We start from the raw sequence: 12,639 nt of genomic DNA, 5'->3' as shown, positions 1-12,639 counted from the left end.
TGTGAATCCTTTAGGAAACAAATCCTGAACTGTTTAATATACTACAGGCTGAAAAACCTCCAGGCTAGACTTAAGAGACTTGGTGCTAAGCTTTGTTATTTCTGAGGTGCCAAGAGTGGGTTCTACTAACAAAAGCAAGAGTAATAAAGCTTCTTAACAATCTTATCAGTCATATCTCCAAGCATGAACACAGGAGCATGTTAAGAAAATCTTTACTTCTTCCAAGTGGAGGAATTTACATATTTTGAATTAGAACACACAATTAACGATCAAGTTTTTCCTGGGAAAATTATGTCCTACAGATGGTTTAGAGGTGTTTTCTTTGCCTCTGTTGCCCTTAAGAAACTTCAATAATGAAGACTGGTACAGATTTTCAAATGTATATAAAGTATTTTTATGTGTTATGCCATACAATTTAAAAATATAATTCTACACCAGTGAGTACTTGGAAACGTTTTCTTCAAACACCCCACACTGACTTCGTTCAACACTGCTATAAATAGGTAGTAAGATCTTCAACATCTATTATAAGAATTAATGTCACACTAAAAGATTTCTTAACATTGGGGAAGAGAGTATATCCCCATGTGGACCCACTTTCCACATTTTTTTCAAGAAAACCATAAAACTAGCTATAATCAGGTTACTAATATGAATAAAATCACTAACGTCTCTGCGACAATTTAGAAGCACTAAGCCCAAATCGTTATCAATGCCCTGTTGATTGTCTCATCAGAAAATGTATCCATGGTAGATTTTCTAGGATAAAGTAGGCCAAGATTGATGTATAAAAATTCCTAATGATAACATGTGCTGGTACACAGGGAAGGACAGTTAAAATAGTTCCTGTCCTTAAAACAAAGAGCTGGTGACTCATGGGAGAGAAGCTACGCTAACACGGAGGCCTAACAGCTTTCTGGTGAATGTGTTTTCTTTATTGGTAGTTCAGAATTGTGCTGATTACAGTGGACTCTCATGACTAGACAAGCAGTAAATAGCAGCCAGCTACACTTTACACCATGGTTTCACACAAAGCAGATAAATACCAGAATGCCTAATTTTCTATTTTAAAAAATTCCTAAGGACACATGGCAGAATAATGCTGCAGAAAAAAAAAATGTGGGAAAGAGATGCATAAATAAAGTATTTCTTACATCAAAAAAGTCTCAAGAATCACAAAATCTGCAGAAGCTTGGTTAATCAAATACTGCAGTACTGATTTAATCAGTATAAAATCGAAAGAGCTTTTAGATCTGTAATAAAAATCCAAATTTGGGGAAGGGCAAACTTTAAAACAGCAGCCAGTAGAGAGGGGTTGGGAAGGAGCGGGCAAGTAGACAGGCACATTGGAACTGTGGGGACATGTATTCGACCACTGTCAAACCAGTGTAAGTTTCTTGGTTTCTCATGGAAAACATTTTATACATCTATTTTTTTCCTTCCATCCTTAAGTGCATCAGTGTCCATATACGTCCATTCCATTTTTTAATCTTGTTTTTCTTGCATTACTCTAATTCTTGCCCCATGTGGAAAAACTAGATGATTTCGAAGACTTTCTTCAGCTCCACAATAAGCTGCCAGTCACTCTTCTGCATTTCGTCTCTGAACCAGTCTTTGAGAGCGTCGATGGACTGCCGGCTGATCTGCAGGGGCGAGGCACAAACAGGGCAGACAGAACAGAGTGTAACCAACAGTGCCAGAAAAGCAGGTGGCCCCACACTGTGTCACCAGACGCTGATCATTACAGAGAATGTAAGGTCTTTGACCCTACAGCTGCTGGGCGAGTATGGCAGAAGGGGACCTAGAGGTCCTGGCAGGCGCTGGCTGGGAGGAGCACTTGCCACACTACAGATCGAGCCCGATGAAGGATCCGCTCCTATCAGAATTAGTGAAGGTAATCAGCACAGCTGACTCACCCCCCTTCTTCAAAGGTGCCACTTTGGTGGAGAAATTTACCTTACTGACAAGAATGTCTGTAGCTTCAAAATGTCTTCCGTACATTTTGGGAGATTCACCAGGGATAGGTTCTATTTTGACACAGACTTCTTGTCCCTTTTTTGCAACATCCACTTGTTTATGGTTTATTTCAATACTTGTTACTATTCCAATGTCAACAAACTGTAAAATAACAAACCACAATGTAAGCAGAGGAATCCTGCCAGCCCCAGGCACCCTAGAGCTGGAGAGCTGAGGAAAAAATGTTTTTTGAGCAGAAGAGCCAGTTTCAAAGCCTTGGCTCTGTGGCCCTCCATGATCAGTTTGCCTCCACAGTGGAATTTCCTCACTGATACACTAGGGATGAACCAGCACGCATTCTCTCTGTACTTTCACGAGATGGCTGTTAAGGACATGCTTTGGGAAACTTGCAAAGTGTTGTCAATCCAATGTAGTTTTCTATTTTTGTTGCACTCTTCACATGACACGTGCCATACAAAAGGAACAGCAGGCACAAATGTTCTGAATGAAGAATGAGCTCGGAGTGGTTGGTGTGATGAGTAAGGCAGGGCAGGGCGGGGGGGCGGGCAGTGAGGAGCAGGGGATGGATAGAGGCAGACAAGGCCTTGGAGGTCCTGGTAAGAACTTTTCATTTCATTCTGACCATGAGACTTTTGAACAACCTATTCTCAGTTATAGTTTGGGGCTGCGAGAGCACCCTTTGCTGCCTGCCTTGGGAAGAGATACTGGAGGCTGAGTGAAAACAGTTGGACCAAAGTTCAACCAAAGTTGGACCAAAGATAATTACTGCAAGTAAATGCCCTAGCACAGGCCACTGAAACGGTATAGAAACGATGACTCCTAAATGCCATGGCCCACTAAAGGGATCAGGTCTGCAGCAGGAAAAATACTAGATGAGTCTGCGGCATCTTACTCAACTAGAAAGAAAGAAGATGTTCAAAGTGCACTTGGCTCCCACAGACCAAACTGGGTAATCTGGCCATCAAAAGTACTGGTAATTAAAACATCAAATTTTTAAAAATTGAACTGAGTGTACAGATATTTAATGAAAAGATCAAGGGGACGAGGATACGCTTGTGGTGATAACGGCTGATAAACAGGACTTTCATAGGAACTCAAAGTATCCCCTAGATCAGTTAGTAATTACACCAAGGAAAAACTGGTCTCCAATGGAGATGTGTAGCTGACATCACTCCTTCCCCACAAATCAAAGTGTCATGGACAACAAGATGGCCTGTGTGAAATGCAGGAGGCACACGGGAGCCCTTCTATTTACTCATGAGGAAACAATCAGACAAATTCAAGCTGAGCAGTATCTGAGAAACAGTGATCCAGACTCTTGGAAAAGGATGGGGATGGGGACTGGTCCTGGTTGAAACCAAAACACGTCGCAGCCAAAGGCAGTTCAGCTTGAAACGATCCTGGACCAGGTCGGCAAATGGAATTACTACAGACATTTTAGGGACAGTTAATGAAATGTGAATGAGGACTGTAAATTGCAATTTTCATTAACTGAAGAACTGGTATCAGGTGCTAATAAGAGTAAGGAATGCTGACATTTAGCAAAACAGGTATAAATTACCTAAGATGACAGACAAGCTCTGCTTGGTTTGAGTTTGTGTTTTTTGGGTTTTTTTTTTTTTTTGCCACCATTCTTAAGACTCCCATTTACTGCTTTAAGAGATAGCACATTGTTTTTAAAGTACAACTGGCACTTACATTTTTGCTAGGGACGCACATGGGGGTTCCCTGTTTGACTTGACCTGCTTCCACAGTCACGCCAATCACTATTGGATCTCGAGAATTGAAAATATACTGAGGAAGGATTTTCATCTTGCAGGGAAATACTGCTATGTGCCTATAAAGGAAAAAAAAAGCAAGAATTTGTAAGCGTACAAGAGTCATTTAAACGTAAGAACATACACAGGTGAACATGAGCCTTCTTCTATCAGATGAAGTAGCTTATCTCAGCAGGGCCACTGCACCTGCCCACAGTGGTGGGTGCTACAGGCCATGGCCACCTTCTGTAGCTTCATTCTCTCATCCTCTCCCTCCCTGTCCATCTGGGTGCTCTCACAGTCTCACAGGGGCTGAGTCATAGGAGCATTTGGTGCCCAGACTAAAGGACTTGAGCCCTGCCCCTCAAGATGGAGCTCAGGAACTTACAACCTCAGCGGGACCTACTTTCAAGTGTGGCATGTGAGACATGGTAGACTATTCTGGGGACCACATGGGCATCAAACCACATCCTTCTTTTCTCAACCATGTTCCCAAATCAGTTGATCTGAAAAAAGTCCACACTATTTCCCTACTTACCAATCATGCTTAAAGTGCTTTCATAGCTTCTAGCAGTCTTCTTAATCAAATTTAAGTTTTCTCACGTTACATTTATGATCTAAAGTGAGCATGTCTCAACCTGAGCCCTAATACTTAGCAGTCAGTCACACTTGAGAATATATCCCACAATGAGCCACCACCACTATGGTTACCCTGCACGGAGCCATCACGGTGCTGGACCTGGACTATGGGGGCCCCTGATGTTCCCTCATTACTAACTCCAAAATCCCATGGCTACTGGGTCCTACTGACTGAATCATCTCCTATCGCTCTTCCCCAAGGGTCACTATGAGGACTGCCTCCTAGGGCTGTCCTGCCTTGACACTCCTGTGTCTCAGCGGCTCATTTCATTCCCTTCACATCTCAGAGATGAGGTTCCTCCCCAAACCACACCACTAACCACAGCTCTCTCCTCATCCGGGTCCACCCTTGGTTTTTTTTTTTTTTTTGCTTTTTATCACTTAACCCCACTTCTCATGTGTTCATTGTTTACCCCCTGAGCTCCAAGAGGGGACATGGTCAGGGTCACAGCCGACTCCTCTAGCACCTGTGAGTGCCATGTACACTGGACACTGGAGTCTGCGGCAGGAATAAGCTTTTACTCCATTGAATGCCTTGCCTTATTTCATTTCCTGGATTTCTACACTCGAATTTTGTTAATTCCAAATTCCCCAAAAGTAGCAACTACTCACCCATGAAGGAGACCTAGGTCTAACAAACTGAAAATGGAAAACCAAAACAAAACCAGAAAGCCTACAGGAAGAATTTGCCCCTGCCCTGCTGGAAGGTCTCAGGCAGGCAGGACTTGGGTGTAGCACTTCAGGGAACTACCTCTGACATAAGGAAAGGGCACGCTTCTGCTGTCTACACACCTTTCTGGTATTTCATATTTCTCCACTTATCAACTTCTTTATCAAAGACCCAAAGTAAATAAAACCAAAAACTTACTTAAATTCTTCTTGTTTCTGTTTCTTGTAGTCTTGTCTATATTTTGTAAAGGCATCAAACAAATGATAAATAATTTCTGCACTAAAAATTCTAACTCCTAAACTATCAGCCATTTCTTGCGCATCCCGTTCGATTCTCACATCAAAGGCCAAAATTACTGCATACCTGAAATGTCAGAGCACATCAAAGATCATCAATAAAAAATATGAGTGTGTCATAAAGGAGAGTGAAAGAAAACAGGTAGGTATATGAAAGCTTTCATAGCAGGAGAGAGATTACTTACTGAGGATCATGTTCCAACATCACTGAAGCCTTCATAACGTCCTTTTTATGGACTGGACCGATGTTAATTCCTGCATACTGTAAACGGGGAGTTTGTGAGATTAGTTACCTGAGTCAGATGACAGAAGTGGCCCCACAAACCATGACCACCACTTACTGTGGAGATGGGTATGGTTACTTACGGGCACCTCTGATGTTCTTAGAAATTCCAGTAGAGCTTCCAAAGAGCCCAATGTAGATGCCTGGACATAGACTCCTTTTTCTTCTAATTTAATAGCATTTAGTGTCTGCTTTAACTCATGAATCAATTCATCCTTAAAAAGAAATTGGATTTAACATGGTTATAAATACAACTTTCATCAGCAGCCTAGAGTTAAACTGTGTTTCTCTTTTTCATTAAGTATTCATGTGAAAATATGAAACCAAGGCTTACAAAGAGAACAGCGCAGCACAACCTGAGCTAGATAGAGGAGGGGGTCTGAGGCCATAACTGAGCTGTGTCCTCTTTCACCTCTGAGGTTTATTAACAATGAAATATACTTAACCTCTCTGCTCCACTTGGCAAATAAGGTGGATGGGTGAGTGGAATGAAATAAAATCTTTTAAAAGTTAAAAGTGTGACACAAATGCGATGTGTTACCCAGCCCAATGGCTCTGCTCAACGGTCCTACATTTGAGATAACCCCAATCTCAGCAGCCCTTTCCTCTGTCATTGTTCCTCTGGAGATGAAAAGATTCTGAATAAGAAAAACAATCATATTGATGCCAGTAAGATGCAGATGTCCACGCCACATCTGGGACTGACCAAAGAGGAACACCGGCCCTATTTTCACTGGCCCTAGATAGGTGATGCCCTGTCCTGGGATCCGGTGCTGCCTGAAGAGTAACTGGTTGTCCCAGCGCCCATGAGGGGCCATGGGCCAAGAACAGAGGATCTTCTCTTTGGCTCAAAATCTGCTTTTGTGAAACTGTGCTGGACTCATGAGCCACCTGGTCCTACAGACAGACACAGGCTTTAGAATGACTCCCACTACCTAGTTCTCTCTACATACTCAGGTTATCTAAAATTAAAACATAACTTCTAGATTCATTTTCATTTAATAGAGTATGTATTTTAGACTGTGTATATAATTATTATTTATGCCAATTCATGATTATACAATTTGAACTAATTTTAAAAGCATCAACTGTTTGCTAAGAAGCCACCAAATAAGGCTTCACAAGACAAAGGTTCCCATTCTATTCATCATCCTTAGCATGTGCCATACGAACATGCTACAGAATTCAAGTAGCTATAGAGGACAAATAACTTACTTTAAGCACCGGAATTTCATCTTCCTTGTAAGCTACCAACAGGGGTAAACCAGCCAATGTTTTCTCCAGGTCTTTTCCAAGAATCTTTACCCCCTGAGCTGCTTCTACTTCTTTATGCTTTTCATACTGGTTCTACAAAGAGCAAAACATTTGTTACCACATTTACTTGAAAAGTGGTTAGCACTAGGACATGATGCAAGAGAATATTTTCATGATCTTGGGGTAAGGATATCTTAAACTAGACACAAAAAAGCAATAAACAAAATAGAAGTTTGATAAAATCAGCCTTAAAATTAAGTATTTCTGAATGCTGTATTTCTGGCCAAGATGTAGGCGTAGCCAGATACACTTCACCTCCTCGCACAACCAAAAGAATAACAACCAATCTAAAACCAAAAAACAACCAGAACTGCCAGAAAATCAAATTGAATGGAAGTCTGACAACCAAGTTAAAGAAGAAATATTCATCCAAGACTGGTAGGAGGGACAGAGATGGACAGCTGGGGATGGAGAGGACGTGTGGTGATGCAGTGGGTGACAGAATAGGGTGGGCAAGGCAGCAGTCCCACATTTGCATGCGGATAAAACCAGGATGAGCAAATGGGGAAGGAAGTGAGCAATCCCAGCCCAGGATAGACCGCACAACCCAGGGTTCCAATGCTGGGTAAATAAAGCCTATTCTGACTGTAAAAACCTGTGGGGGTTAAAAAAAACTGACAGTCTCTCAGGAGAGTCCATTGGAGGGGCCCAGAGAGTCTTAAAATGTACACACTCCCATGCACTCAGGGAATCAGTACCAGGGCTGCAACTGGAAGGGCTCCATTAACTTTCGGGAAGAGGGAAAAGTGACTGAAAGCATGGTGAGAGCAGAGCAAGCAGCACTGCTTTCTCTCTGACCCCTCCCCCATACACAGCACCACAACAGTGTGTACCACCCAGGCAAATACCTAAAGCTCTGCCCCTTACAACCTAACAGGTGCACTGACAAATTGAGGACATGAAGAAATATGGCCCAAATGAAAGAACAGATAAAAACACAAGAAAAAGAACTAAGAGACAAGAACATAGCCAACATATCAGATGCAGAGTTCAAAACACTGGTAATCAGGATGCTCAGACCTGACTGAGCTCAGTCCCAAAATGGAGGAAATGAAGGCTATACAAAGTGAAATAAAGGAAAATATACAGGGAACCAACAGTGAAGGGAAGGAAACTGAGACTCAAATCAACGATTTGGAAGAAAAGGAAGAAATAAACATTCAACCAGAACAGAAAGAAGACACAAGAATTCAAAATGAAAGAAAAAAGAAAAAAAAGAGGAGAGGCTTAGGAACCTCTGGGACAACTTTAAATGCACCAACATCCGAATTATAGGGGTGCCAGAAGAAGAGGAGGAGAAGAAATTGAAAACTTAATTGGAAAAAATAATGAAATAAAACTTCCCTAATCTGGCCAAGGAAATAGACTTCAGGAGATCCAGGAAGCTCAGAGAGTCCCAAAGAAGTTGGACCCAAGGAAGCACACACCAAGGCACATCATAATTACATTACCCAAGACGAAAGATAAGGAGAGAATCTTAAAAGCAGCAAGAGAAAAGGGGACAGTTACCTACAAAGGAGTGTCCATAAGACTATCAGCTGATTTCTCAAAAGAAACCTTGCAGGCAAGGAGGAGCTGGTAAAATGTATTCAAAGTTGAGAAAAGCAAGGACCTACATCCAAGATTACTCTACCCAGCAAAGCTGTCATTGAGAATAGAAGGGCAGATAAAGTGCTTCCCAGATAAAGTCAAGTTAGAGGAGTTTATCATCACCAAGCCCTTATTATATGAAATATTACAGGGACTTTCTAAGAAAAAGAAGATCAAAACTAAGAACAACAAACTCACAACTATCAACAACTGAATCTAAAAAACAAACAAACTAAGCAAACAACCAGAAGAGGAACAGAATCACAGAAATGGAGATCACATGGAGGGTTATCAGCAGGGAAGAGGAAGGCAGAGAATGGGAGAAAATGTACAGGGAATAAAAAGCATCAACAGTAGGTACAAAATAGACAGGCAGGTTAAGAATAGCACAGGAATTGGAGAAGCCAAAGAAGTTATATGTACAACCCATGGACAGGAATTAAGGGGGGTGGGTACTGATGGAGGGAATGGGGATACCTGGGAGAGGGCAGCAAAGGGGAGGGGGAAAAAATGGGACAAATGTAATAATATAATCAATATACTTAAAAAATTAAGTGTTTCTCAAGGTACCACAGAAAAGTAAAAAAAATAAATCACAGAATAGGAGAAAAATGACGAAATATATACTGACCAATAACAGATTACTACTATCCTGACTATATAAGCAACTCATAAATCTGTGCTAAAGGTAGACAATGCCAGGGCACAACTGGTATTTCACAAAATAAGAATTTTAAATGGCTAATAAAATAATAGCCAACCATATTTCAATCAAGAAAGTGCCAAATGAAACACCAATGATCTACATATCCACCAGAACGGGAGAAACCTGAAAAATCTGACAGCATCACCAGAGCTGATGAAGGTGTGATAAAATAATGGGAAGTCTAAGATACTGTGGTGGAAAGTACACCATCCTACACTCACAGTGAACAGTGTGCTTTCCCTAGTGAAACTGGAGCTAATGACTTCAGCAGTTCACTCTTATATATACTCGGGAAAAAACTTGTGCAAATGCACCTGGAGATAATACAACACTCACAGCAACAGCAGTGTTGGCAACAAAAATTTAAAACTGGAGCTAGCCTACACTTTCCATTAACAGGGGCACACTATACCCTGGGGCACTGGAACACGTACACAACAATGAAAATGAACTACAGATGCAGCAACATAGATAAATCTTATTTTTTGATTGAAAGAAGCAGGATACAAAGGAACAATAAGAATGCCACTATTCATATAAAGTCCATATATTTTTTTAGGGGTGCACTCTCAGGTATAAAAACTATAAAAACAAGGACATTAGTTACTATCATAAAAATGGAAGCATGATTAACTTCAGGGGAGTGAGGAAGCTAAGATAAGGAAGAGGCACAGAGAAGGCTTCTGGGGTGTCAGCAATGTTCTCATTCTTGACCTGATTGCTGACTAAAAATGTTAAACTTTTCTTCTGTGTTTTGTGTACTTCTTTGTATGAATGTTTTATTTCACAATAAAAAATGTTAATGAAAAAATTACTTATTGCAAAACCAAACAATGTGCTTTAAGTTTTATGAAAAGCTTAGTTGTTAAATAAGTAGTTTCACATACTGCCATGCTCATGGATGGCCCCTCCTCTATGAAGACATCCAAAATAAAATGAGTGACGGGTGTGTTTGTAGTAAGCCAAGCAGCTCTCAAATGTGAGGAAGTCACCTCAGCAGAATTTCCGAACACTGCAGGTCCCCACATGTCACGGCTTACCGCCTTGGCTTACCTTCACTCGTAACTCCTTCATAGGGGGTGGTAACAGGAGGCCTCGGATCTGAGTTACAATAGGCCCTTCTACTCCAGGAACAATAATTGTATCTCCTTCCTTCAAACGCCCATTGATCAATATTACATCTATAGTAGTGCCCATTCCTGGGAGAGCCTTCACCTAAGAGACATTACAAAGGCTGTGAAATATAAGCAACAATGCACCATATGTTGACCAAATCTAAAAGCAGTAAACATCCCCACCCAAGAACATTCTGTTAAAAAAAAAAAAAAAGATAATAAACTGAAAAGTTGACCATTACCTCCATCACCTGAGCTCTCAGCTCTTCACAGTGTGCAAGTCTCTTGCTCAACATGGTCTGAGTTAGCTCGACAAGAAGGCAGATGAGACTTCCCATTCCATCACCAGTATGTGCAGAGGTAGGTACCAAAGACACAAAAGTGCGGGGATCTTTATTCTCATAAAACAAAGCCGCATTCAAACCCTAAAGACATAAAAAGCACAATTCACTCTACAAGGCCCAGCTGTGGAAGGCAGTATCCAGAAGAGGAACGACTAACTAGAAGCTGGATAAGCAAATGGCTAATCATTCTGAAACTTCTCAGAAACACTCAAGGGAAGATCATCTATATCCTGGAGGCATTATGTTACAGAAAGTAGTTTCTTCCCAAGTTAACTCATTTTTTTCCAATTTAAGCATTCAAACTATAAAGAGAGAGCTTTGAAATAACACCTTTTTGATTTACAAAAGAAAAGGAACAGGGAACATAATGAAAAACACTAATTGCCATTAATAGGGGAACAGAACCAGTACTAGTGAAAGTGCTGACTTTATTACAAAGACAATGTAATGAAAGAAAAAATTCTCAATGATACAGGCTTTTCATGAAGAAAGGACAGTTTTCTTACCTGCTGTGCAAATTCCACTATAATAGCCTTTGCTCGCTCTTCAAATTCATCTTTTGTATTCTTTTTCTGCTTCTTTAAAGTGGCAGCCACATCAGAGTCGGGACTTTTTTTCCAATCATACAGCCTATCAATCTGGAAAAGTTTTTTCATAAAAAATATAAAAAAATCTCTAGAACATTCACAACGCTCAGGAATTTAATTAAGAGTACAATCTCCAGAAAAATTCCTCATGTACTGGGTTGGCCAAAAAGTCCATTCAGTTTCTTCCATAAAATAAAAGACACATTTTCCATTTTCACCAATACCTTTATTGATTTGGGTATTTTGAGCATGTCAGCTATCTCCCACATGGTATAATGCTGATTCTTCTCCATTAATGTCACAATTCCATTGCTGTCAACTTCAACCAGCCTACCCTACTGTGCAGCATTGTCCAGCAAGGAATTTCCAGCATGAAACTTTGCAAAACACTTCTGATACACTCGATCAGTCACAGCATATTCTCCACACACTGCACAAATCTTTGTTTTTACCTTTCTTGAAATAATAAAGCATAACATGCTGAAAATGTTGCTTATCTTCTTCCATCTTCAGTATTAAAATGGCTACACAAAAATTCACCAATTTTGGTAAGTTTTCTTTTTTAATGTACACTGTTGTGCCAGCTGTCACAATACAATCTAACAAAATTGTTTCAAATGAAATTAAGGACAACTAAGCACTACTAGAGCCATTTTATGGAAAAAACCAAACATTTTGGCTAACCCATTATCTTTTTTTCCTTTGGTTGTTTTTAAGACTTTTTAAAGGGTTCATCAATAACATTATGTAATAGTTTTATGTTTACTTTGATTTTTTAGATTGGGGGGTTTCTAATCAAGTTTTTGAATATTTTTGGTCATTATCTGTTAAGATATTTTCTGTTTTCTTTTCTCCCTTTCTTTTTAGCTGTTTGATGTAAATCTAGGATTTTTGTTGAACGTGAGTTACTTCTCTTAATACTGTCCCACAAGTGACTGAAGTTTCTTTCTTTTCCTCTTTCATCCTTTTTTTCTCCGTATGCTTCAGTTGTGGCCAACCCAATACATTACATACAGAAGAGCAAAGAATGACTAGAGATAAAGCCAAAAAGCAATGATAGTGAAGGAAAGAAATATTTCTTATACCTAGAATTACATATTAAGTGAAAACATTCAGAAATTATTTTGATCTAACATAACCTGTCTATGCAGTACTCTTAACACTGCTAAGCATACCTTTCAATGCTTCTATTAGGGGGAAAAAAATCTGAAATCAATGATCTAAGCTTCTACCTTAAGAAATCTGAAAAACAACAAATGAAAACAAAGAAAGTAGAAAGAAGGATATGACATAATTAACACTGGAAATCAATAATCAACAATAATAAATAAATAATATCAATAAAATAAACTGGTTCTTTG

At 40.0% G+C, this 12,639-nt stretch overlaps 1 protein-coding gene across 3 annotated transcripts in view; it reads right to left on the bottom strand.

The window, feature by feature from the left end:
• Nucleotides 1-196: 196 nt before the first annotated feature.
• EIF5B (eukaryotic translation initiation factor 5B) overlaps nucleotides 197-12,639 on the bottom strand; it is a 75,702-nt gene continuing 63,259 nt past the window's right edge. For all 3 annotated transcript variants that reach the window (XM_054586355.1, XM_054586363.1, XM_054586372.1), the window contains 10 exons: nucleotides 11,198-11,329; nucleotides 10,590-10,772; nucleotides 10,286-10,447; nucleotides 6,838-6,969; nucleotides 5,706-5,837; nucleotides 5,525-5,601; nucleotides 5,242-5,406; nucleotides 3,676-3,814; nucleotides 1,957-2,118; nucleotides 197-1,643 (listed from right to left, as the gene is read on the bottom strand). In XM_054586355.1, the coding sequence (XP_054442330.1) occupies nucleotides 1,536-1,643; nucleotides 1,957-2,118; nucleotides 3,676-3,814; nucleotides 5,242-5,406; nucleotides 5,525-5,601; nucleotides 5,706-5,837; nucleotides 6,838-6,969; nucleotides 10,286-10,447; nucleotides 10,590-10,772; nucleotides 11,198-11,329 (1,392 nt within the window). In that variant the 3' untranslated portion in view covers nucleotides 197-1,535. The remainder of the gene's footprint in view (nucleotides 1,644-1,956; nucleotides 2,119-3,675; nucleotides 3,815-5,241; nucleotides 5,407-5,524; nucleotides 5,602-5,705; nucleotides 5,838-6,837; nucleotides 6,970-10,285; nucleotides 10,448-10,589; nucleotides 10,773-11,197; nucleotides 11,330-12,639) is intronic.

This window comes from Pteronotus mesoamericanus, unplaced genomic scaffold, assembly GCF_021234165.1.
Source record: "Pteronotus mesoamericanus isolate MK-2021 breed Mesoamerican mustached bat unplaced genomic scaffold, CSHL_Meso_final contig_121, whole genome shotgun sequence".
NCBI lineage: Eukaryota > Metazoa > Chordata > Mammalia > Chiroptera > Mormoopidae > Pteronotus > Pteronotus mesoamericanus.
The sequence above is the reverse complement of the archived record's forward strand: the minus strand, read 5'-3'. Positions and strand labels throughout refer to the sequence as shown.